This window comes from Xenopus laevis, chromosome 8L, assembly GCF_017654675.1.
Source record: "Xenopus laevis strain J_2021 chromosome 8L, Xenopus_laevis_v10.1, whole genome shotgun sequence".
NCBI lineage: Eukaryota > Metazoa > Chordata > Amphibia > Anura > Pipidae > Xenopus > Xenopus laevis.
The window spans coordinates 5,936,823-5,962,131 of NC_054385.1; the positions used below are offsets into that span (position 1 = coordinate 5,936,823).

The 25,309-nt window shown below is 44.6% G+C and overlaps 1 protein-coding gene across 6 annotated transcripts in view; it reads right to left on the minus strand.

Moving 5' to 3' along the window:
- The window catches only part of c5.L (complement C5 L homeolog), a 64,890-nt gene that overhangs the window by 18,525 nt on the left and 21,056 nt on the right, over positions 1-25,309 (minus strand). For 4 of the 6 annotated variants that reach the window (XR_005963200.1, XR_005963199.1, XM_041572360.1 and 1 more), the window contains exons 18-36: positions 25,123-25,210; positions 24,865-24,947; positions 24,625-24,764; positions 23,655-23,870; positions 23,492-23,552; positions 22,911-23,000; positions 22,544-22,756; positions 22,305-22,380; positions 21,914-22,073; positions 20,410-20,505; positions 19,414-19,591; positions 13,186-13,391; positions 11,954-12,106; positions 11,741-11,803; positions 10,755-10,833; positions 3,086-3,152; positions 1,246-1,345; positions 1,061-1,135; positions 842-947 (exon numbers count right to left, since the gene is read on the minus strand). Coding sequence is in view for 3 of the 6 variants with exons in the window: in XM_041572360.1 (XP_041428294.1) it covers positions 842-947; positions 1,061-1,135; positions 1,246-1,345; positions 3,086-3,152; positions 10,755-10,833; positions 11,741-11,803; positions 11,954-12,106; positions 13,186-13,391; positions 19,414-19,591; positions 20,410-20,505; positions 21,914-22,073; positions 22,305-22,380; positions 22,544-22,756; positions 22,911-23,000; positions 23,492-23,552; positions 23,655-23,870; positions 24,625-24,764; positions 24,865-24,947; positions 25,123-25,210 (2,250 nt within the window). In the remaining 3 variants the exon portion in view is untranslated. Of the gene's footprint in view, positions 1-841; positions 948-1,060; positions 1,136-1,245; positions 1,346-3,085; positions 3,153-5,114; positions 5,274-6,451; positions 10,170-10,754; positions 10,834-11,740; positions 11,804-11,953; positions 12,107-13,185; positions 13,392-19,413; positions 19,592-20,409; positions 20,506-21,913; positions 22,074-22,304; positions 22,381-22,543; positions 22,757-22,910; positions 23,001-23,491; positions 23,553-23,654; positions 23,871-24,624; positions 24,765-24,864; positions 24,948-25,122; positions 25,211-25,309 lie in introns of those variants that run through there. The other 2 variants (XR_005963201.1, XM_041572362.1) reach the window with 2 other exon arrangements.

Genomic DNA, 25,309 nt, shown 5'->3' on the forward strand with positions numbered 1-25,309 from the left:
ACTGATGGGTATCTGATTGGGACCTTAGATTGTAAGCCCTACTGGGGCAGGGACTGATGGGAATGTGATAGGGACCTTAGATTGTAAGCTCACTGGGGCAGGGACTGATGGGTATCTGATTGGGACCTTAGATTGTAAACTCACTGGGGCAGGGACTGATGGGAATGTGATAGGGACCTTAGACTGTAAGCTCACTGGGGCAGGGACTGATGGGAATGTGATAGAGGTCCTAGACTGTAAGCTCCACCAGGGCAGGGACTGATGAGAATGTGATAGGGACTTTAGATTGTAAACTCACTGGGGCAGGGACTAATGGGAATGTGATAGGGACCTTAGATTGTAAACTCACTGGGGCAGGGACTGATGGGAATGTGATAGGGACCTTAGATTGTAAGCTCCACTGGGACAGGGACTGATTGGAATGTGATAGTGGCCTTAGATTGTAAGCTCCACCGGGGCAGGGGCGGATGGGAATATGATAGGGACATTAGATTGTAAGCTCCACTGGGGCAGGGACTGATGGGAATGTGATAGGGACCTTAGATTGTAAACTCACTTGCACAGGGACTGATGAGAATATGATAGGGACCTTAGATTGTAAACTTCACTGGGTCAGGGACTGGTGGGAATGTGATTGGGACCTTAGATTGTAAGCTCACTGGGGTAGGGACTGATGAGAATGATGTATAATTATGTACAGCACTGTGGGATATGTCAGAACTATATATATATATATATATATATATATATATATATATATATATATATATATATATATATATATGGTATAATAATGTAATGGTGGCCGTCTGCATCTCATGTTTTAAAAGTCACAACTTACCCGGCGCATGAAATTCATAAACACTGAAAATCCCCGGGCTTAACATGGCCACTTTAAACTGCTCCCACGCCAGCAAAGTGACGCAGACGTATTCGTCGGATGGGATCTGCGGCAGAAAATCCATTTAGTGACTTGAGCAACACTGGGGGGGGGGGGGAGTTGTAGTTCAGCAGCTGTATGTGGGCAACGGGTCAAAGTATCAAGATCGAAAAAAATTACCCCATCGAAATGCAGCATGACTTTTCCATTCTCCAGATCATAAGCGGTGACGAACTGATCCACCCTCTGCATCAGCTGCAAAAATGTACATTGATAAAAATACAGAATTAGAGAATCGGGGTGCAACAGGGGCCTTGTGCCTATACTTCGTTGTGATTGGCTGCAGTGAATATGGATACGGTTACCTCTTTTAATTCGTTCTCAATGACGGTTAAGCCGGTTACCATGGTGATTTCCATTACAGCATGGCCGGATATAGACGGGTCGTTATCAGCAGCTTTATACCTAAAAGATAAACAAAGTGAAATGTGGGTTGTTGCAGTTATGCACTGTAAGCTAGCCAGTTCTTATTGGGCCCCTATCAGGGCCCTCCAGGGTCTCCTCTTCTCTGTATTAGCCATTATAGCTGCTCTGTAAATCCGGAGCCTTGATTTATTCTGCCATAGATTTTGGCAGCCTTTGTGAAAAACCTCAGCCTTCCTCCAAATGCCTGAAAATACCATCCAGAAACGCTTCCTGGGGATTCCACAAGCAGCATTTATTAACATTAACGGGCATATAAAGGCAAAAAAATAAAACCCCATTTTTACTTTCTTTAATGAAAAAGAAACCGATCTCCATTATACTATAATTAAAAAATGTCTACCATTTTATCAGAAATTCCCCCTTCGTTTTACTTGTTCTGACTGCTGTGGATAGGAATTTTCAGACGGTCCCTAACTGCCCTGCAGGGAAACAATCATACTTATGAACAGCAGGGGGAGCCCCAGCCTTACTTCCCAGCCATGCAGAACTCAAACAGCTTTGTTTGTTTAACTGTAGAGCAGTCGGCGACTGTGTAGAGATTTGTATTGGATTTTATTTTTGCTTTTACATCCCCTTTACTGTTTCCAACTCCAGCTGCAGGGACAAAGATCATGGAGCCAGATTTAAACAGATAAACCGGGATTCTATTTGGATGATTATTTTGCTGCAGCCACTGGTTCAGCAGAGTTGGAGAAAGTTTGTATTAAACAATACAAAAACTATAAAATCCACATTAGATTACATGATAACACAGGACCCAGTGCAGTCTGTATATTCTGATTATTAATCAGTCTTGTTGTATCGGCTTCTGGCAGATATTATTTGGCTTGTGCTGTTTTGATCATTTATGACGATCCCTAAGCAGCCCAGATCACACTGAGCATGTGCACAGTCTTGGTCTTGGTTTAACAAAGTTACAAGATGGTGACCTCCTGTGGCCAACTTTGAAAGCATAAATCATTTGTTTGATTAGGCTTGTGATGCAGTAAGTTCATGTTTATGTTTAGTATACAAAATACAGCATTTCTAGCCGTATTCTATTTTACACTTTACTTCCCCTTTAAATGCTTTCTTTTTTTACGAGACGTTTGGATAATTCTCAGAGGGACTTTTTTTAAGGGAATAAATTACATTTTTGGAAACAATTCCTCTGCTTCCCTATTTTCTGACGTTTTGGCCAAAAATTTTTCTTCTTGTTCAACTAGCTGTCAGATAGAGAGAAAAAAAAAGGAAGGGGCGGGTATATGCAGTAATCAGGCAAGGCCTTGGGTCTCACTTCTGGCACCTGAAGAAGGGCGTAACGTTGCCTAAAATCGGTGTGGCTCATTCCTTTCAACCAGTGTCCTTTTCGGTTACCTGGAGCCCAACGGAAGACCTAAATCAAGAGCCCACCACCCACAGCCACACTAACCCCACCCCCCAAAGCAGAACCAGGGCCTATCGGGTTTCAGCGTTGAACTGGGTGACATCTAGAGCCCCTCTCCCAATGTCTGCCCCCTCAGAAGGCAGCTGATTAACAGACCTGGAGGAGACTTGACTTCTGCCGCATTGTTGCAAGAGCAACAGACAGACAGAAATGACAGTTGCATATAACCCTCATGAAGAATGAAAGGATATTGTGAAGTGGAGTTTGATCCTCTTGTATTAGGCAAAAAAAAGTAGCGTGCGGGCAGAGTTTCCCTTTAAATGTTTCACCTAAATCAACATGATGGACTTTACCTTGCACAGGCTTCCACGGGAATCACTCCGAACCTCTCCGAATCGAATATGGACTGTCTGGGCTTCCCTGCACGGGGCAGATACATGTCTAGTGTTAGAGGCTGAATCCTGACAGTTTATTGCGCATTGTACATCAGATCAAACAGAGAATCAATGATTGATTAGAATAAAATTGAATTTGACTGGGTCCCAGCTCTTTCTTGTGAGCTCTGTAGGACTCTGCTGCCCCTGTGTGGCAGTTGGAGTCACTGGGGCTCATTTATCAACACTAGGCAAATTTGCCCATGGGCATTTACCTATAGCAACCAATCAGTGATTCGCTTTTTGAAGCCAGCTGCAAGTACAACAATGAATGTAGCAATTTGATTGGTTGCCATGGGTTACTGCCCATGGGCAAATTTGCCCAGTGTTGATAAATGAGCCCCACTGTGTGTGTGGAGTTCATAACCTAACTGTCATTTTTGCAGAGATAAGACCCATTGGCGATGATTCCAACTGCCCACAATGGTGACCAGGGACCATTCCACGACTGTAGGCACAACTTATCCCTGGAAAAGCAACCATAGTCGTGGAGTGGTCCCTGGTCACCATTATGGGCAGTTGGAATCATCGCCAATGTGTCTTATCTCTGCAAAAATGACAGGTTATGAACAAAAATTCTAATGAGAATCAGATTATCAGCCTTGTTGGTCAATATAAGAATGCAATTTGTGCCGGTCAGCGTTTGTAGGCACAACTTATCCCTGGAAAAGCAATCATAAACGCTGACCGGCACAAAGTGCTTTCTCATATTGACCAACAAGGCTGATAATCTGATTCTCATTAGAATTTTTTTCCCCCTAAAGGCAACCTTGCCAAACAACCGGATCTTGGGCCCAACGATCGTCTCACAATGTTGACCATAAAGGTGGTTGGATCAAGTACCACATTATCAAACCAATGTGGTCCTCGATCCGACAGGATTTTTAACTCTGCCCAATCGACATCCGCCTGACTTTTGGCCAGATATCTCCAGGGAAGCCCATCGGAGGACCCCATATAATGCCCAGAAAGCTGCCAACTTAATCGGCAACTTATATCTGCTTGTGTATGGGGGCCTTAAAGGAGAATTTAAGCTGAACTAAAGAAGTAGCTAGAAATGTACATTTGTTTTGTGGTTCTGTACCTGCCCAAGGCAACCACAGCCCTTTAGCAGTAAAGATCTGTGTCTCCAAAGATGCCCCAGTAGCTCCCCATCTTCTTTTCTGCTGATTCACTGCACATTCTCTGTGCTGCTGTCACTTACTGAGCTTAGGGAGCCACTCACAATATACAGTACACATAGAATAGAAATGTCACAATATAAGGCTGATTAGTAATTAATACATATAATTACTACATGGCAGCACAGAAACCAGTGCAATTAGAATTTAATAATCAGCAAACCTGTAGCATCAGCTTATATTACAGCCAGGGAAGCTCATTTTCTGCTGGATAATTAGTGACGAGCCCTAAGCTTAGCTTCTCAACAGCCAATCAGAGCCCACTGAGCATGTGAGTGTCACAGACACTTTCCAAGATGGTGACCCCCTGTGACAAGTTTGAAGTCCTGAATCATTGCTGCTATTGACAAGCTCAAACTTTAGCCTCTTGCAATCAATTCACTATATAAAGTATGGCATTTGTAGCCACATTTATTTTTAGGGTTTAGTTCTCCTTTAAGGGTGAAGACACACAGAGCTTCAAGTAGCAGCTACTTGATGTGGCTATAAAATGCCAAAAATTACCCTGCCATAGACAATACTGAGAATTATCTCTGCTAAAACACATTGGTTATGTAATAAAAGGCACTAGTTTTGACCAGGGGTAGTAACCCCTAGCAGCCAATCAGCAGGTAGAATTTACTAGTCACCTGTTTAATTGCAAGAATCTTATTTGGATGTCATGGGTTACTGCTCCAGGGCAAACTTAGCGACTTTTATTATATATAGGGGTTTGTGCCTTATATTACATATGGGGGTAGCATTTTAGAAAGAGGGATTTTACTTACCGAAAAATCTTTTTCTAGATGGCCCGAACTGTCAGTGCAGAACGCCTGGGGGTTAAGTATCCACCTCCGGAGGCAGGACAGAAGAATAGAAAAAACTTCAGCTCCACCCTCCATATATATAGCTATGCTCCTCCTGTATCCTGCAGTTTTGTTTGTCAGCTTAGTTAGGAATAAACAGAGGCGATGCATGCAACAGACAAGAATATACACAACATAACGTGAACAACTTACCAAAAACAAACTACACTTGAACTATGCATTTGTGTAACATTATCAGAAGGGTGGGGCTAACTGCACTGACAGTTCGGGCCATCTAGAAAAAGATTTTTCGGTAAGTAAAATCCCTCTTTCTCTAGACTGGCCCTCCCTGTCAGTGCAGAACGCCTGGGGACGTTCAAAAGCTGTCCCATAACTAGGGTGGGAAAATTACTACTGCCGTACTGCAGCCTGTAAAACTTTTCTACCAAAGGCTGCAGGTGCAGAATGAAAGACATGTAGTCTGGAAAATTTAGCAAAAGTGGACAATGAGGCCCAAGTGGCTGCTTTACAGATCTGTTCTGAGGAAGCTGAATTATATAGAGCCCAGGAAGTACTCATGGCTCTAGTGGAATGTGCTCTAACCTTAAATGGTCTGGGCTTTCTACTAAGGTCATATGCACAATTTATGGTCTCCACTAGCCATCTCGCTATTGTGCGCTTGGTGGCCGGAGAACCTTTGTTGACCCCATGAGTGACTAGAAAACTGTCTGTCTTCCTATATGTCTTCGATCTGTCTAAGTAATAGAGGATTGCCCGAACTATGTCTAGCTTGTGCAGGGCTTTCTCTTTGTCATTGGCTGGGTTAGGGCAAAGGGATGGTAAATTAATCTCTTCATTAATATGGAAAGCAGATACCACCTTTAGAGTGAAGGAAGGAATTGTCCTGAACACTGCCCTATCTTGATGCAAGATTAACCACGGTTCTTTCTGGGAAAAGGGCTGCCATGTCCGATACCTGTTTTGCGGATGTAATAGCCAACAAGAATGTCATCTTCCAAGTAAGGAGCTTCAGTGGGCAGGATGCTAGTGGCTCAAAGGGGGGACCTTGTAGTGCATTAAGTACGGTAGTAAGGTCCCAAGGCGGTGTGGGGTCCCTATAGGCTGGCCTGACCTTACAAACCCCTTGTAGGAACTGGATGACATCTGATTCTTTTGCCCAATGATGTAGAACAGTGATCCCCAACCAGTAGCTGGTGAGCAACATGTTGCTCACCAACCCTTTGGATGTTGCTTCCAAAGCAAGTGTTTATTTTTGAATTTTGGGTTTGGAGGCAAGATTTAGTTGCATAAAAACTAGGTGTACTGCGAAACAGAGCCTCCTGTAGGCTGCCAATCCACATTGGGGCTACCAATAGCCAATCACAGCCCATAACTGCAACTCTCAGGAGTTTTTTACATGCTTGCGTTGCTCTCCAGCTTATTTTACATTTGAATGTGGCTCTTAGGTAAAAAAGGTTGGGGATCCCTGTTGTAGAAGGATAAAAAGAGCTGAAATCCGGCCCTTTAGAGTCGCTAAGGATAACCCTAACTGGAACCCTTGAGTTAGAAATTCCACTATCATCTGAATGGAAGTCTGTTGCCAGTATAAATTCCTAGATTCACACCACATCATGAACTTTTTCCAAGTTTTATAGTAGGCCTTTGTGATGGCTGGTTTTCTGGCCTTCATAAAATTGTCTGTGGCCCGTTGTGAAAAACCTTAAGACCTCCATATAGCCATGCCGTTAAATGCAAAATGGATAGGTTTTCGTGTCTGACTGGACCCTGAATAAGAAGGTCTGGCCGAAGAGACAGTCTCCAAGGAGGAGCTACTGACATTTTGACGAGTTCTGAATACCACGCTCTCCTCGGACAGTCTGGGGCAATGAGAATCGTTAATGCACCCTCTTTTTTGATTTTCTGGATTATCCTTGGTAACTGTACTATTGGGGGGAAGGCATAGACTTTACTGAAGTTCCAAGGAATGACTAAGGCGTCTACATACGCCGCTCCCGGATCACGAGACCTGGCGCAGTAAGTAGGTACCTTGAAATTGTGTTTTGATGCCGAAAAGTCTATGTCTGGTCGGCCCCATCGGGACTTGAATTCCTCGAACACCTCTGGGTGTAGGGCCCACTCTCCCTGGTCTACGCGTTGCCGGCTGAGGTAGTCCGCTTCCCAATTGAGTACTCAGGGTATGAACACCGCGGATATGGCTGGAACATTCATTTCCGCCCATGCGAGTATATGAGATACCTCGCGCATGGCTCTGCCACGGCAGTGGGATTGTCTGATTGTATTCTGAGAGGTAGGCCGTGCAGCTCGTTTGACCAATGTCGGACAGCATTCCTTATCGCTCTTATTTCTAGCACATTTATTGGTAGGGCGGCCTCCCTTGGAGACTAGACTCTGACAATTGTGGGGTGGAAGAGTTGCTCCCCAGCCACTGAGGCTGGCATTGGTGGTCACTACCGTCCACTGGTGTAAGACCCAAGATCTCCCCTTGTTGAGGTTCTGAGGTGATGTCCACCATCGTAAGGACTGTCTGACAGGACTGGTCACAGGAATCTGCTGTGTGAGATCGAAGTGGTCTTTGTTCCAACAGCGGAGGAAATGATTTTGGAACTCCCTCATGTGGAATCTGCCGAAAGGAAGTGCCTCCAAGGCTGCTACCATGTAACCCAACAATGTGAGGCAACACTTTGTCGTTATTGTCTGCTGACTGCAGACTTGTTGTGCAGTGTAAATAATGGTTTGAATTTTCTCCTCCGTGAGAGAGATTGTCTGTGACGAGGAGTCCAGCCACATTCCCAAAAATTGAATGTGTTGAGTTGGAATGAGTTGGCTCTTTTTGTGATTTATGAGCCAGCCGTGTTGCTGGAGCATGCTGACGCATATTTGAGTGTCCTTCTGACTTTGTTCGTATGATGTGGATCTGATGAGAAGATCGTCTAGGTATGGGGTAAGTGTAATCCCCCTGCACCTGAGAGGGCTGAGGATTTTGGTGAACACCCTTGGTGCTGTGCACAGTCCGAATGGAAGTGACCTGAACTGGTAATGATCTTCTAGGATCGTGAATCCTAAATATTTTTGAGATTGCTCCCTGATGGGAACATATAAGTAGGCGTCTCGACGATCTATCTTTGTCATGTAACAGTTTTCTGTCATTGACATCAGAACTGAACAAATTAATTCCATGCGGAATTTTTGCTTGGATACGAAGATGTTGAGAGGTTTCAAATTTAGGACTGGTCGGAAGGTTCCCTCTTTTTTCGTGACCAGAAACAAATTTGAGTAAAAACCTTTGAATCTCTCCGGAGGAGGAATTTTGGTTATGACTCCTTGATCGAGTAAGTCTGTGACTATGGACATGAGAGCCCAAAGTTTGTGTTGGCTTTTTGGAATGGCGGACTGTTTGAAGGAGTGAGGAGGTAGGTTGTTGAATGGAATTTGATAGCCTTCTTTGATGATAGTAAGTACCCAAGTGTCCGGAGTGTGAGTCTGCCAGATTGGTAAGAACATTTGAAGACGACCTCCTGCCCCTCCTGTGCGAGTGTTGTGTTAGTCAGGCGGAAGTTGGTTTTGGAGGACCTGGCTTTCTGGTCTGCCGGGATTGGTTGGACCAGGATGGCCTGCTTTTTTTGGTTTCTCCACCTGTCTGGTTGGGGCAAAACTAAGTGTTTCTAAAGGGGCGAAAGGAGCGACCCTGTGACCCCCATTGCCTATTGTATGGTCTACCTTGTTTTTCAGACCTAGGTTTCTTTCCAGATGGTAGGAAAGTGCTCTTCCCTCCCGTAACCTCCGTTATGATCTGCTTGAGATCCGGTCCAAAAAGTGTATCTCCCGTGAAACGTAGATTAAGAAATTTCGTTTTGGATGCTGTGTCACCAGACCAATGGCGTAACCACAGGGCCCTCCTGGCAAATACATTGTCCATGCTGGCCTTGGCTGCTAGTTTCACTGTATCCATTGCAGCGTCGGACAAAAAGGCTAGTGCTGAACTGATACGATATAGTTCCTCCTGTAGTTCCTCCTGCGATTTGGAGTAGTTCTTGACACCAGAATCTAGATGTGCGTGCTAGTCCTGCTGCTGCTATTGCTGGTCGAAGCATTGCAGTAGAATGTGTGAAACCCTTCCTCAAGGAGACCTCCATCTTTGTATCCATGGGTTCCTTAAATGCTGCTTCCTCAGTTGGAAGTGTGGTATTTCTGGAGAGGCAGGCAATAGCGGAATCCACCTTGGGAGCTTTGTCCCAAAGCTTTTGTTGTTCTTCCGGTATGGGATAAGTACTTTGGAACCTCTGAGTTAATGTAAAAACGATGACCTGGTCTTGACCATTCATTTTTGATGACTTGAGACACGGATTTAAACACAGGGAAAGCTCTCGACTCCCGAGGCTGAACGCCCAGAACTTTGTCAGTTTTTGATGTGGTGGTCGTCTCATCTTTAATTTCAAGTGTGGCTAACATTTCACATAGCAGACGCTTTGCTATGTCTGGGCCTGCAATGGAGCGGTACTGATGTTCTGAGTCTGAGTCATCGGATGATCTTTCACTAATCCAAAGATCTCCTGGTTCTGGGTCACTATCTTGGTCAGTGTTATCATGTGACTCTGATGATTCAGTGTCTAGAGATAATTGTGCTTTGCGTTTCTTACTATGGATAGAAGGCTGACTGATGGATGATTGGATAGTAGATTTTATCCAGCCAAATAATTCCTCTAACTGAGGAGGTTTGGATGATGTGGAAGGATTTGCTGACATGGAGGGATTTGGAGCTTGCGCTTGATCTATATGAGGACTATCTTGTATATCTTGAGACAGTATTAGTGGAGACAAGGTTGGTGCTGACATTGGTGGTTGTAAGCAATCCAAGCATGTTCCTTGTTCCCCTTTCCGTGATGGTTGCAGATTTTGCATTTTCTGTTTTGGGTGTGAGCTCTTCGCTAAGTTGTCTGTCTAGTTTTAGGTGTTGCTGTTGTATTAGACATGTCCTTTCTAATGTCCTCAAGTGCTGTGTCTATATAGCAGTGTTATCTGTAGGTAGAATATAAACATACTTAGTGACTGGAAACTAAGTATAAGGATATATATGTATATGGTCACCTAGCGCTTTTATGCAGTATAATGACCCACAAAGTATCCCATCCATGTTCAGCCTAGCATGCCTAAGGGCAGTGAAGGCCTGTGCCATAGCATATATATAATATACATAGAGACCTGAGATAAGGGAAAAACAAACGGTAACCTGAGGGAGAAAACAGGTTATTTACCCCTTCTTCCCTCCTAATGCCCACTCTAGCGATAAAAAAAAAATGACTGTCCTAACCTCCAGCAGGACAGAAGAAAAAACTGCAGGATACAGGAGGAGCACAGCTATATATATGGAGGGTGGAGCTGAAGTTTTTTCTATTCTTCTGTCCTGCCTCTGGAGGTGGATACTTAACCACAGGCGTTCTGCACTGACAGGGAGGGCCAGTATAGAGAAAAGCCAATTTTTACTATTGTCTATTTAGTAGCCGTGACAAGTAGCCGCTAGTAGTAGCTCTGTGTGTCTACATCCTAAGACTCTGGGGCTCTTCTCTTTGGGTTAAAAAAGGTGAAAAAAATCAAATACTTAACAGTTCAGCTTTTTCCCAATTCTGAGATCAAACCGGCATTTTTCCTGCGGCGGGCTGATGATGCTGTAGACAGTCTGTACCTGTTGGAAAACACAGAGAGAGAGAGAGAAACAGGTAAGTCTGGGTTATTGCAGGGCAATATGGTTAAAAAGGGACTAATTCGTTCATGGAGTGGGGATGAGCCCTCTGCCTGGGGATATACCATTAGGGATAAACTTAGGGGTGATCCTGCCCCCCTTGCAGCCTGAGGTGGATTGTGCGACCCATAGACAGAGTCATCTGCGTTTGGACACCCTTCTGACCAGCTTAGTTTCAATTGGCTGATAGTAATGACTAACAACAAGTATCTGATCATTAGACAAAGTCCTCACCACTCTTAACTCTTCCCTTGTCATACAGTAGGGTCGGTCTTTAACCCTACCAGGAATGGGAATGGGGTGCTAAGCCCACTGATTAGGCTCTGCTGTTGGCTATAACGATGAGCAGGGGGAGCGGTGGGAAACTCTTCTAAAAATGGTGCTGAAATTAAAGGAGTGGTTCAGTGAATAATTCAAAGCAACTTTACAGTTGGTCTTTATTATTTATTTTTATAGTTTTTTCATTATTTGCTGTCTTCTTCTGACTCTTTCCAGCCTTCAAATTGCCCCATCTAAAAGCAAAGGCTACAAATGTATTATTAATGCTACTTATCATTACTCATCTTTCTATTCAGGCCTCTCCTATTCTATTCATAATTAAATCAACGCATGGTTGCTAGGGGAATTTGGACCCTAGCAACCAGATTGCTGAAACTGCCAACCGGAGAGCTGCTGAATAAAAAGCTTAAAAACAAAACCTGCAAATAATAAAAAATGAAAACCAATTGCAAATTGTCTCAGAATATCCCTCTCTAGCGCACACTAAAGGTTAATTTAAAGGTGAACAACCCCTTTAATATGGAAACACAGGGTAAGAACAGAGAGGGAAGGAATAAAAGGCAAGACCTACATGCACTGAAGCAATCCCGTTGGCACTAGACGTGGATACAATGATATCTTCTGGAAGGGGCACCTAGATGAAAGACAAGTTAATGAGGATTAAAATAATCACAGACAATATTAGAACAGCGAGAGGGGGTGAAAGACTGATTGATGCGGTGGCTGCAAGTTGCACCTCAACTGAGGTTTTGGGCAAAAGGTTGCATTGTGGGTGTAGCCTTACCTCTTCTGGCCCCGTGAAAGACGATGTCTCTGTCAGTCTGTAATTCTTGAAGTCTCCGGATTTCTTGTAGGACACCTGGACACCCATGTTTAATGTGAGCTTCTTATCCACAATGGAAACCTCAGTCAGAGCTTCAAGGGCAATGGCTGTGTCCTGTTCCAGATACAAGTAATGAGACCAAACAATAGTTTCCTTCCAGTAACCTGCCTCAGTGACTTATTTGCCTCTTCAAAACTGGAAACACCCAAAACTGTTCCTGCTGAATTGTGCTTAGTACAGGGAATACCTATGCTGCCATAGTTTTATGGGATCTCTCTGTACAGACTATGAGCAAACTTAGGGACTGTTCCTGCTGAATTGTGCTTAGTACAGGGGGAATACCTATGCTACCATAGTTTTATGGGATCTCGCTGTACAGACTATGAGCAAACTTAGGGGGCTGTTCCTGCTGAATTGTGCTTAGTACAGGGAATACCTATGCTGCCATAGTTTTATGGGATCTCTCTGTACAGACTATGAGCAAATTTAGGGACTGTTCCTGCTGAATTGTGCTTAGTACAGGGAATACCTATGCTGCATAGTTTTATAGGATCTCTCTGTACAGACTATGAGCAAACTTAGGGGACTGTTACTGCTGAATTGTGCTTAGTACAGGGGAATACATATGCTGCCATAGTTTTATGGGATCTCTCTGTACAGACTATGAGCAAACTTAGGGGACTGTTCCTGCTCAATTGTGCTTAGTACAGAGGAATACCTATACTGCCATAGTTTTATGGGATCTCTCTGTACAGACTATGAGCAAACTTAGGGGCTATTCCTGCTGAATTGTGCTTAGTACAGGGAATACCTATGCTGCCATAGTTTTATGGGATCTCTCTGTACAGACTATGAGCAAACTTAGGGGGCTGTTCCTGCTGAACTGTGCTTAGTACAGGGGAATACCTATGCTGCCATAGTTTTATGGGATCTCTCTGTACAGACTATGAGCAAACTTAGGGACTGTTCCTGCTGAATTGTGCTTAGTACAGGGAATACCTATGCTGCCATAGTTTTATGGGATCTCTCTGTACAGACTATGAGCAAACTTAGGGGCTATTCCTGCTGAATTGTGCTTAGTACAGGGAATACCTATGCTGCCATAGTTTTATGGGATCTCTCTGTACAGACTATGAGCAAACTTAGGGGGCTGTTCCTGCTGAACTGTGCTTAGTACAGGGGAATACAGGTACCTGGGTTGAGTAAAAGCCGCCGTCGTATCTCTGTTTCTCCTTCAGCCAGAGCACCACTGGGTTATAATAGTCTTTCAGTGCCAGTTTCAGGTACATGAGTAGAGCGTAGGCCGTTGTTTCCACCATGCGAGCGGTCTCAACACTTGGGGTGGTGTCATCCACTTTTTTGAGAGAATCTTTCCAGTATCGCTGAATAGGGAGATCGCCTAAAACAGAAAAGGGGATTTTGTGTTACTCACCGTTAAATCCTTTTCTCTTCAGCAGTCTGTGGGACACAGGGACCATGGGTTTAGCTTCTACCTTCAGGAGGCAGGACACTAGAACAAAAACTGACTCCGCCCCCTTAAGCTATACCCCCCACTCACCGCAGGGGAGCTCAGTTTTGAATTAACCAAGAAGAAATAGAACTCCATAACTATATACAAACAACCACTTGATGGCGAATAACAGTCTGAGGAATCGCTTCCTGGGCGGGATGCCCTGTGTCCCACAGACTGCTGAAGAGAAAAGGATTTAACGGTGAGTAACACAAAATCCCCTTTTCTCTTGCAGATATCTGTGGGACACAGGGACCATGGGGACATACCAAAGCTGTCCCAACTAATAGGGAGGGAGGAAGCGAGGCCGAAGTCTTTAAACTACCGCGGCCTGTAATACCTTCCTCCCGAAGCGTGCATCCGATGCCGCAAAGACCTCAAATTTATAGAATTTTGTAAATGAATGGATAGAGGACCATGTTGCGGCTCTGCAAACTTGTTCGGCTAAGGCGTGATTCCTGAAGGCCCATGAAGTGCTGACACCTCTCGTTGAATGGGCTCTGATGAGTGTTGGAGGAGTTTTTCCTCTGGCCACGTAGGCGCGTCTAATAGTTTCTCTTATCCATCGGGATATGGACGTTTTAGATGCCGGAAAACCTTTGCGTATTCCTGAATGAATGATGAACAATGAAGATGATTTCCGAAATTCCTTGGTTCTGTCTAAATAAAACTTAATGGCTCTTACAGGATCTAAGGCATGCAAGGCAATCTCCTTAGCTGATTTAGGATGAGGACAGAACGATGGTACTGTGATGTCTTGGTTGATATGAAAATCCGATATGACCTTGGGTACAAATGAAGGAATGGTGCGTAGAACCGCTCGATCCTGATGAAATGTCAAGAAGGGTGGTTGACATGATAGAGCACTCAGTTCGGATACTCTGCGCGCTGACGAAATAGCTAATAAAAAGCCACTTTCCAGGAAAGCCACGCCATAGGAATGGAAGCCAAGGGTTCAAACGGAGGACCCTGCAATGCCGACAGCACCAAATTCAGGTCCCACGGAGGAAGAGGATCTCTATATGGAGGAACTATATGAGTTGCTCCTTGTAAGAATGTTCGAATATCCGCATTAATTGCCAGCTTCCTTTGAAACAGAACCGAAAGTGCTGATACTTGGGATCTTAATGATGCCGGAGACAGTCCCTTATTCAACCCAACTTGAAGGAATTCTAAAATGCCAGGAATTGAACAGTCCTCAAAAGGTATTCCTTTTTGAACACACCAATCTTTGAAACAACGCCACACTCTGTAATAAGTCTTCGACGAGACTGGTTTCCTTGCTGCTATCATGGTCTTTATTACCTCTGAAGAAAACCCCTTTCGTTTCAGCACTAGGGTCTCAATAGCCATGCCGTCAAATTGAGCATCTTCGAGTTGGGATGTACTATGGGGCCTTGAGATAGTAGATCTGGTAGATTCGGTAGTGGCCATGGATCCTCTCTGGACAGATTTATCAGATCGGAAAACCATGCTCGTCGAGGCCAGTGTGGTGCTATTAGAATCACTGTGTGATTTTCTCTTTGAATTCTTCGAATTAACCTGGGTAGCAGAGGAAGAGGGGGAAATGCGTAGCCTAGTTGGAACTCCCATGGAGCCGTCATGGAATCCACTGCGAGTGCTAGAGGATCCCGGCAACGAGACATGAATTGTTGTACCTTCCTGTTTGCTCTTGACGCCATAAGATCTATGTCCGGAATTCCCCATCTTTCTGTGATCAAGGTGAACACTTCTTGCTTTAGAGACCACTCTCCTGGGTCCAGTGTCTGTCGACTCAGATAATCGGCTTCCCAATTTTCGAGGCCCGGAATGTATATTGCGGATAGAGTTGCATTGTGTTTTTCCGCCCAAGACAGAATTTGGCTTACTTCCTGGAGTGCTTGTCGACTGCGAGTACCTCCTTGGTGATTCAAGTAAGCCACCGTTGTCGCGTTGTCCGATTGAACTCGGATGGCTATTCCCTTCATTATCTGTTGCCAATAACTGAGAGCCCTTCTCACCGCTCTTAGTTCTAGAATGTTTATTGGCAGTTGAGTTTCTGCTGATGACCAAATCCCCTGAGCTGTGAGTGTGCCGAACACTGCCCCCCAGCCCCTTAGACTGGCGTCCGTAGTGAGGATCCGCCATTGGGGATCTGCAAGGTTCCTCCCTTTGGACAGGTTGTTGCAGTTCAGCCACCATGCCAATGACACCTTGGTCTTGGGAAGTAGAACTATTCTCTGAGACAGATTTGTTCTGTTCCACTGTGTTAGAATGTTCCATTGTAATTCCCTGAGATGGAACTGCGCAAAGGGAACCGCTTCTATTGTGGCCACCATGGATCCCAGTACTCTCATGGCAAACCGAGCGGTAGTGTTCGGAGTCTTGGCGAGACGTCGTACCAACGTTAAAATATTCTCTATCTTGTCCTGTGGCAGATTAAACTTTCTGATTCTTTGTGTCGAAAATCATACCTAAAAACTTTAGTTTTTGGCTGGGAACTAATTTTGATTTTGTGGTATTGATTATCCAACCCAAGCTTGTCAGTGATTGTATCACTTGGGCCAGATTGTTCTGTGCTTCTTGGTGAGATGGCGCCTTCAGAAGAATGTCGTCCAGATAGGGCGTAATGGATATCCCTTGTACTCTGAGAGATGCCGCCGCTGCTGCCATCACCTTGGTAAAGATCCGTGGAGCCGAGGTTAGGCCGAATGGTAGTGCTACGAATTGAAAATGTAGTCCTAGGTAAGCAAACCTCAAGTATTTCTGATGGACTTGGAAAATCGGGATATGAAGATACGCGTCCCGGATATCTAGTGCGGCCATGAACTCGTTCGGTCTCATACTGGCAATTACTGAACGTAGGGATTCCATCTTGAAATGAGCTGGTCGAATGAATGTATTGAGCTTTTTTAGGTCTAATACTGGTCTGAAGGAGCCATCCTTTTTTGGCACAATGAAGAGGTTTGAGTAGAACCCTCGAAATTTTTCCTTTGGGGGAACAGGTACAATGACTTTTTCCTGTACTAGATTGAGTACTACTGCGAAAAAGGCTTGTCTCTTTTGTGGCTCTGTTGGCACTCTTGACATGAAAAATCGAGATGGAGGGGTGGAAGAAAACTCCAGCTGATACCCTCGGGATACAATTTTTTGAACCCAAGAATCCTGAGTGGTTCTTCGCCAAACCTCTTGAAAGTGAAGCAACCTGGCCCCGACTGTAGGTTGCAGACTGAGATCGATTTGGTAGTCATGCTGAAGATGACTTGTCTGACGGCTTTGACTGGTTTCGTCTGTTCTGCCAGTTGCTCTTGAACTTATTCTGGAATCTGTTTTTGTTTCCTGAGGACTGAGACTGGAAGTCCCTGGAAGTTGAAGTCTTGGTGTAGCGTGGGGAACGAAAAAATCGTCCTTTCCGAAAAGTGGACCGAGGTTTATTTTGGGGAAGGAGCGTGCTCTTGCCCCCTGTGGCTTGACTAATAATTTTATCCAAATCCGACCCAAACAGAAGTTTTCCTTTAAATGGTAGAGTGGTAAGAGATTTCTTTGATGATAGATCTGCTGACCAGAGTTTCAACCATAAGGATCTGCGTGCCGCCACCGATAATGCTGAAGTACGCGCTACTACTTGGGCTGCATCAAGAGATGCCTCACAAATATAATCGGATGCATCCTTAATTTGTGAAGTAATGTCAAGAAGTTCTTGTCTAGGTCTTCCTGAAGCAATATCATCCATCAAGGATGAAATCCAAGTCTGAAGAGCTCGGCTTACCCATGCCGTTGCAAAAATGGGCCTTAAGGATTCTCCTGATGAGGAAAAAATGGCACGCAACAGTCCTTCCAATTTTTTGTCCATAGAGTCCTTGAAGGACGATGCGTCTGGAACCGGCAGAGCTGTATTCTTAGACAGCCGAGAAACCGGAGCATCTATAGATGGAGGAGAACCCCATTTGTCAGTATTTTCTTTTGGAAACGGATAAAGTCTTTGAAAACGACGATTAGCCTGAAATCTCTTCTCCGGTTGTTCCCACTCGGACTGAACAATGTTGTCTAGTTGAGGGTGAGAAGGAAATATTGGTACCGATTTTTTCTGACGTTTAAACATTAACTGAGAAGAATCTGATGAAAGCTCAGATTCCTTGAGATCCAAGCACTTGATTACTGACAAAATTAACTTGTCTATAGATTCTGAGGATCTAGTCGGCTCCTCATTATCCTCTTGGTCATCTGATATTTCACCTTCACTTTGTGAAAAATCATCCTCTGTAGGAGAATTGGCTATAGATTCTTCCTCACTGAGTTCCAGAGATGTTGAAGGAACTGCACGTTTGTGGGCACGGGTCTTAGGTTCCACTGTACCCTGATCTAGTCTGTCTAGAAGTTTATCTAAGCATGCCGCCAATTTAGGAATGCCTGAAGATAACTGGGTTGCCCATGCAGGCGGGGCTACTTCAGCGACTATGTGAGTTTGAGCAGTGGCGGTCGGTACATGCGGAGGAGAATTATCCTCCCTATTGTCTGACACAGCAGTTTCCTGCAGTTCTTGAGCCCTCAGTGACCCCTCAGCCGAAGAAGGCGGAACGCAGTTACTGCATAAGGTCTCTTTATGACCAGCTGGTAGGCGTTTGCGGCACTTGGAGCATGCTAAATATCTAACTTTAGAAACAGCATGACTGGTCCTAGCAAACGGTCCTTCAGACTTTTTATCCGCCATGGTGGAAAAATTTTTTTTTTTTTTTTTTTTTTTTAAATTTTTATATATTTTTTAAATCTTTTTTAAAAACCACAACACTCTAAGGTAGCTCTGAAGAAGCTTTTACCCTTGTGCCTGCCCCCCTCGGCACCCTCTCCCAGCCCCTGGCCCCTGTGTCTGACGTGAAAAAGTACTGTCTTGCTGAGTCAACGTAGCACCGGCTAGAAACACTGGACAGGTCCTGCACACGCGCGCTAGGAATGCTGTTCCTAGCCGCCGACAACCTTTTCTCCCTGAGGCGTTGAATTTTGGCTGGCCGCAAGCAGCCACACGCTGCTCAAATCACTTGCGCACTTAAAATGGCGCTGCCGGAAGTGATGCGTCATCGCCAACCGAGAACCGCCTATGCGTTCCGCAGTGGAACGCAGGCTCACTGAAATAACCTCCAGGTGCGCCCTTCCCCACGCGCCTAACAGAACACGCTGGTGCCGCAGTCGGAAGACACAATAGGACCCGGGGTGGGGTTGAGGGGGGCACAAAAACCACCATTACTCGCCAAAATAGTTGCTCCAGCGTAAAAACGCCAATACTCACAGACCCTGGACATCCATCATCTCACAGGATGCCCGCATTCAGCCTTCTGCTCTGGACAGCTGCGGCTCATGTTACATGACACCATTGAGTGCTGTGTGGCTCGCTCCATAAGAGACTTAGTCGCCCCAGTGCAGATATCCCACGAAGGGGGAAGCCTAAAAGGAGATTCCCTTAAGCAGAGAACTCCAGGACAACCCCTGGTGCCAAACACAAAGTCTGGCCGCAGAATAATCCTGACTGGATTAACATCCTGACTCCTTGAGGACACTAGAAAAACTGAGCTCCCCTGCGGTGAGTGGGGGGTATAGCTTAAGGGGGCGGAGTCAGTTTTTGTTCTAGTGTCCTGCCTCCTGAAGGTAGAAGCTAAACCCATGGTCCCTGTGTCCCACAGATATCTGCAAGAGAAAGCAGATTGTAACGCTAACAACCTTTCCTGCGTTAGTATTCCAACCAATGAGATGGCTGCTTTTATTACTGCAATATGCAATTAAAAGCTGATTGGCAGCTGCTGGTGGCCAATCACAGACAACATTTTGATCCCACTATGATCTCAAAGAGAAGGGATATGATTAGCTGTTGGAGTGGCCAAAGTTTCTGCCCCACTTGAACCTTCACTTGTTCTACACAAACACAATATATTCCACTGACCTGATTCGATGACGTAGGCTTCCCTTTCCAGGGCCCCTTTGACGTATCTCACACTGGCCAAAGACACGTCCCAACTTGCCAGGGCATAGCCCATGATAGCCAGAGTGAAGGTGCTCTTGGCTCTTCTGATGTTTTTAGACAAATACTCCTCGCTTCTTCTCAAACCCTCTTTCACTTCCTGAGACAAAGATATTTAGGAAGATTTCATTATAGTTATTCTTAAACTTACCATTTACTTAGAATAATCTTATTCTATTTTATTAATTCTACTAATATAAACATCAGAGCTTAAAGGGATAATGTCACAGGAAAACATGGTGTTTTTTTTCATTTTGGCATGGGGCTAGACATTTTGTCAGTTTCCCAGGTGCCTCCAGTCATTTGATTGTGCTCTGATTAACTTCAGTCACTCTTTACTGCTCTACTGCAAGTAAATATCATCCCCCTCCCTTCTCCTCCAAAGCAGCCAATCAACAGAACAATGGGCAACTAACCAGATAGCATCTACCTAAAATTGTGCTATTGGTGTGGAGGCAGCCATCTCAGTGCTTTGTGCCTGATCCTGAGCTTTGAGACGGAACCAGCACTTCAGGATGGAACTGCTTTGAGACATTGTATTTTACCACAACATTGTATTATACCACGACATGGGTTGTGCTCACTATCTCCAGCTAGTGGTAGACATGAGAATAGCACTAAGTTGAAAAAAAAACAGGGTTTTTTCTGCTTTGGTGCTTTTCTCATGTCGATCACTAGATGGAGCTAGTGAGTGTGACCCATGTCGTGGTAAAATACAATGTCTCAAAGCAGTTCCATCCTGAAGTGCTGGCTCCTTCTCAAAGCTCAGGAGATACCGCCTCCACCCCAATATTACAGCTAAACCTAAACATCTAGGGGCAACTAATGCTTCTCCTTGCTCCAGCAAATGGAAAGCCTGGATAAAGGGAAACCTAGATGATGTGGAAAGTACTTACAGCAGCACAGAACTTAACTTACCTCCAGAGGGCACATGTGAAAGGATTTCTGAATCCCGATAAACACATAGGCTGTGAGATATAAGCTTCTTTCTTTTGATTTGCTGGGTACAGTGCCCTGTAAAGCCGTTGCATGGGATTAGTATTAGGATATTATTATGGGATGTTGTATATACAGACATATCAGAATTGTTTAACTTGGGCAATTGTTTGGGGGTGAAACAGCCCCACTTAGATGTTGCCAACTTTTTGCAAAGGGCCGTACAGAAAGTAGAGGGGGGCTGTGAGGGGACCTGTTATTCAGAATACTCGGGAGCTAGGGTTTTCCAGATAAGGGATCTTTCCATAATTTGGTTCTTGATACCTTAAGGGTCAGGGAACACAGGCAGATTCAGGGAGATTAGTCGCCCGGCAAAAATCTACTCTTCTTAGGGGTGACTAATCTCCCCGAACTGCCTCCCTGCCGGCTAGAATGGAAATTGCTGGCGGGATGGCACTCGGAGCGATTCATTTTCCTTAGTTGCCCAAAGTTGCCTCAAGAGGAAGGCAGTTCGGGGAGATTAGTCGCCCCCCCCCAAAGAAGAGGAGATGTGTCGCCAGGCGACTAATCGCCCCGAATCTGCCTGTGTGCCCTGACCCTAAGACTACTAAGAAAATTAATTTAAGCATTAAATAAACCAAGTAGGATTGTTTTGCCTACAGAAAAATAATTAGTTATATCTTCGCTGGGATCAAGACATTTTTTCTTTAAAAAAAAAAAGTGAATTCTTTGATTTAAATGCAGATGGAAGATCTCCAGCCTTCCTGTATTTTAGAACTTTCTGAATAAAGGTTTCCGGATAATAGATCCCAATCCTAGCCCGTAAGGAGCTCTCAGTGCTGAGCTTGCTTATTCCATATAACTCAGCACAGGCATTTGCTTAGCTCAAATCCCTGGAAAGCGAGAACATATAGTGGCCCATTAAAAGGAAAATGATTAAATATCTTCTCTTTGGGGTGTCGTCACAAAAACACAGGGCTCTGATCCAGCTGCTCTATAGACTGGTGTAAATCTAATGAGGGATATTAAAGGGGTGGTTAACTTTTAATATGTTATAGAATGGCTAATTCTAGGCAACTTTTCAATTGGCCTTCATCTTTTCTTTTTTTTTATAGTTTTGAATTATTTGCTTCTAACTCTTTCCAGGGGGTCACTGACCCCCATCTAAAAACAACCAGATGCTCTGTAAGGCTACTCATGTTACTGCTACTTTTTATTACTCATCTTTCTATTCAGGCCTCTTCTATTCTTATTCCAGTTTCTTGTTCAAATCAGTGCATGGTTGCTAGGGTAATTTGGACTCTAGCAACTGGATTGCTGCAATTGCAAACTGGAGAGCTGCTAAATAAAAAGCGAAATAACTCAAAAACCACAAATAATAAAAAAATGAAAACCAATTGCTAATTGTCTCAGAATATCCCTCTCTACATCATACTAACGTTTAATTAAAAGGTGAACAACCATGCGTGCGTTGCACCAGTCATACCTGCAGCTTCCCGGGTTGGTAGCCCGACTGGTCTATGAACGAGCCGTCTCTCAGCTGGCATTTGTCCAGTAACCAGGTAATGCTGTTACACACCGACATTTTATTGACGTATACATATTTTTCCATCTCCCCAAAGATTTTCAAGGCAAAAGCAGTTAACCTGAGAAGACAGGAATATATGTTAAGTCTGTGTATCGGCAGTGCAGGAGATCATTTTTGGGGTTTCACTGAATACTAAATCCTCCAAAGAGGGTTCCTGAACAATATGCAGATAAAATTTAAGCCAACATGAAACCCTTGGCCTTTAATTATCCAGCCCTTTAAAGTGTCATAAAATTAAAGGTTAAGTAAAATCCAAACCCATTGATAGACATCCCCAACGGTTACTCACCATGCACTTGGTTTCCCCTCCTTCCAAATACTATAGGAGAAATCTTTCCCTCTGAATGACAGGATACTGTTTACACCTTAAAAAATAAAACATTGGAAGATAATTAGATTCAAGGAGGAATTTGCTCCTTTGGTTAATTTGTAGAATGATGTATTTTGGTTGCTAACATTACTGTCCATAGCAACCAACCAGTGCTTCAACCAAACAACCTGGAAGATAAATGTTAATTCGCAAATTACCTTCCCTCATCTTTCTCTGCATGTCAATCTGTGCAGCCAAGATGTTGGTCCCCAACAGATCCCATCGCTTGTTCTTCTCCAGATAGTGGTACACGTAAAATATAGGGACCACCCTCATGAGCTCAGTCTCGGCGCTGCCCTTCGGGAGACTGACCAGGTAGTTGATTCCTTCTGATTTCACGACGGTGTTGATGACTTCACCCAGAATGTTTCCTGTTCATTGACAGAATGTGTTGAGGGATGTTATTAAAGGCAAAACAAATCCCTTAGAAAGACAAAACAAATCCCTTAGAGAACACAAGCCAGAGGCCCCCAGGACCCCATCTGAAATGTCTAATGTAAAAACAAAAAAAAAACATCAAATTACCGCTAATAGATAGAATCCGGCTGACTTTTGATTTTGGCACAATGTTTGATTGGATTTTATAGCTTATTTCTTGACGTCTTTGTGCGACACCTGCAATAAAATGAACAGACAGCCTTTATTATGGCATCACTACAACCACACAAAGTTCACTGGGTACTACTACTAGTCCCAGGGGTACACAGGAAACAAATGTTCACCCCAAATCTCCCCCTAACTGGCCTTCAGGCTGGGCCCCCTTAGCTCATAACAAGGTTACAGATATAGAGAAACATTGGGGTGTCATCCTGCTATAGTTCCAGGGGTACCCAGGGTACAAATAAGCACTCACCCCAAATCTCCCCCTAACTGACCTTCAGACTGGGCCCCCTTAGCTCATAACAAGGTTACAGATATATAGAAACATTGGGGTGTCACCCTGCCATAGTTCCAGGGGTACCCAGGGTACAAATAAGAACTCGCCCCATATTTCACCATAACTCCCATTCAGTCAAGGTCTAGCCTATTCTCTGCTTGAGAACCAATGGTGTCTGGGAAACAATATGGCAGCTCCCGTCCATACATATAATTATTAACATACATACCGCGGATGCCCTGGGGATCCAGTGTAAATCCCGCATTCCGTTCTTTCTTAATACCTTCTGGCTATATTAAGATAAAGTGCTACATTACTGACAATGCCATACATTCATGTTTAATTGACATATTGAGGATATATTTCCCCCGTTAGATATAACTGGTACTTACCACTACTCGTAATGTTTTCTTGACGGTCTCCTGGCTGGAAGAGCTGAGGGTGAAGGAGATAGGGTGGAGCCCCACTTCCAGGGGCAGGAGGCTGAAGGTAAAAGGGGTCAGTGATGTGGCGGAGAGGGTGTGTCTGTAACATTCTCTTGACCCACTCCTGGGGGATGTGTCACTGAACAGACAAATCTCTTTTCCCACCGACACCGTTACACAACCCTGCCATAAAGAAGTTATTAAACTGCAAACATTACAAATTGAGTCCAACCCAGTTAAAGGTTCCTTGCCCCTCCCACTATGAGCTGCTGTTAGGCCAGTCCACTTACATTAAGTTGCTAGCTCCTCCTTGTGATAACTTGGCCCACCCCTGTAAGCTGCCATGACTGTATTCTAGTCCAACCCACTGCTTGAGTCACAGACTTCCCACTCCCCCTGCAAGTTTCCATTAGAGTATTCTAGCCCAGTCCACTGCTTAAGTCACAGACTTCCCACTCCCCCTGCAAGTTTCAATTAGTGTTCTAGCTCAGCCCATTACTTGAGTCACAGACTTCCCAGTCCTCCCCCTTTTAGCAGCAATATGTGTGTTCTAGCCCAGCCCACTGCTTGAGTTGCAGACGTCCCACTCCCCCTGCAAGTTTCCATTAGAGTGTTCTAGCTAAGCCCACTGCTTGAGTCACAGACTTCCCAGTCCTCCCCATTTTAGCAGCAATATGAGTGTTCTAGCCCAGCCCACTGCTTGAGTCACAGACTTCCCACTCGAGTTTCCATTAGAGTGTTCTAGCCCAGCCCACTGCTTGAGTCACAGACTTCCCACTCCAAGTTTCCATTAGAGTGTTCTAGCCCAGCCCACTGCTTGAGTCACAGACTTCCCACTCCCACTCCAAGTTTCCATTAGAGTGTTCTATCCCAGCCCACTGCTTGAGTCACAGACTTCTCACTCCCACTGCAAGTACCCAGTGGGGGCTCCACTTGCCTTAGCATCACTATTCCTGTAATTAAAGACCACAACTTTGATCTGGATCTGCTCGCCCCGCACAATGGAATACGGCAGCTGAACATCTATGAAGAAGTCTTTAAACGCCGTCACTTTGAACTGATCAGCCACGCAGAGACCTGGGAGGAAAGGAGTAAAATACTGTCATTTCTGACTTTTACGACGTCTACCATGCTCCCCCCAAATAATAAAAGCCTCATTTATCCCCAGTCTACTTGCCTTTATCGGACATGCCGACGCCTTGAAATTCCCATGTGGTCAGAGAATCTGGAAGAGTCACCGATAACGTTTTCTCACCGCGACTACAGAGATCAGTTTTATAGGAAACAGGAGGGAAAAGGAGATTATTGGGGTTCCATTAAACTGCAGCTAACCAGTAATACACAGCTTTAGCTTTGTCACACCCACAATGTAATGTGATCCCACCCCTTTCCTGACCAACCACACCCACAAAGAAAAAAAAGGTGAAATAATTACTTATCAAGCAAATGCTCCTCCCACATCCAGCTCTCTGGGAAGTAACTTCGGATCTGAGGTTCATCGATATCAAAAACAGTTCGGAGATCTGGAAGAAGTTGTATTTAACAAATGTTACGGGAAAAGAGCGGAGAAAGGAAAAGCAGAAAAACCAGCTTAGAGGGTAACTTTCATTGTGAGAAATAAA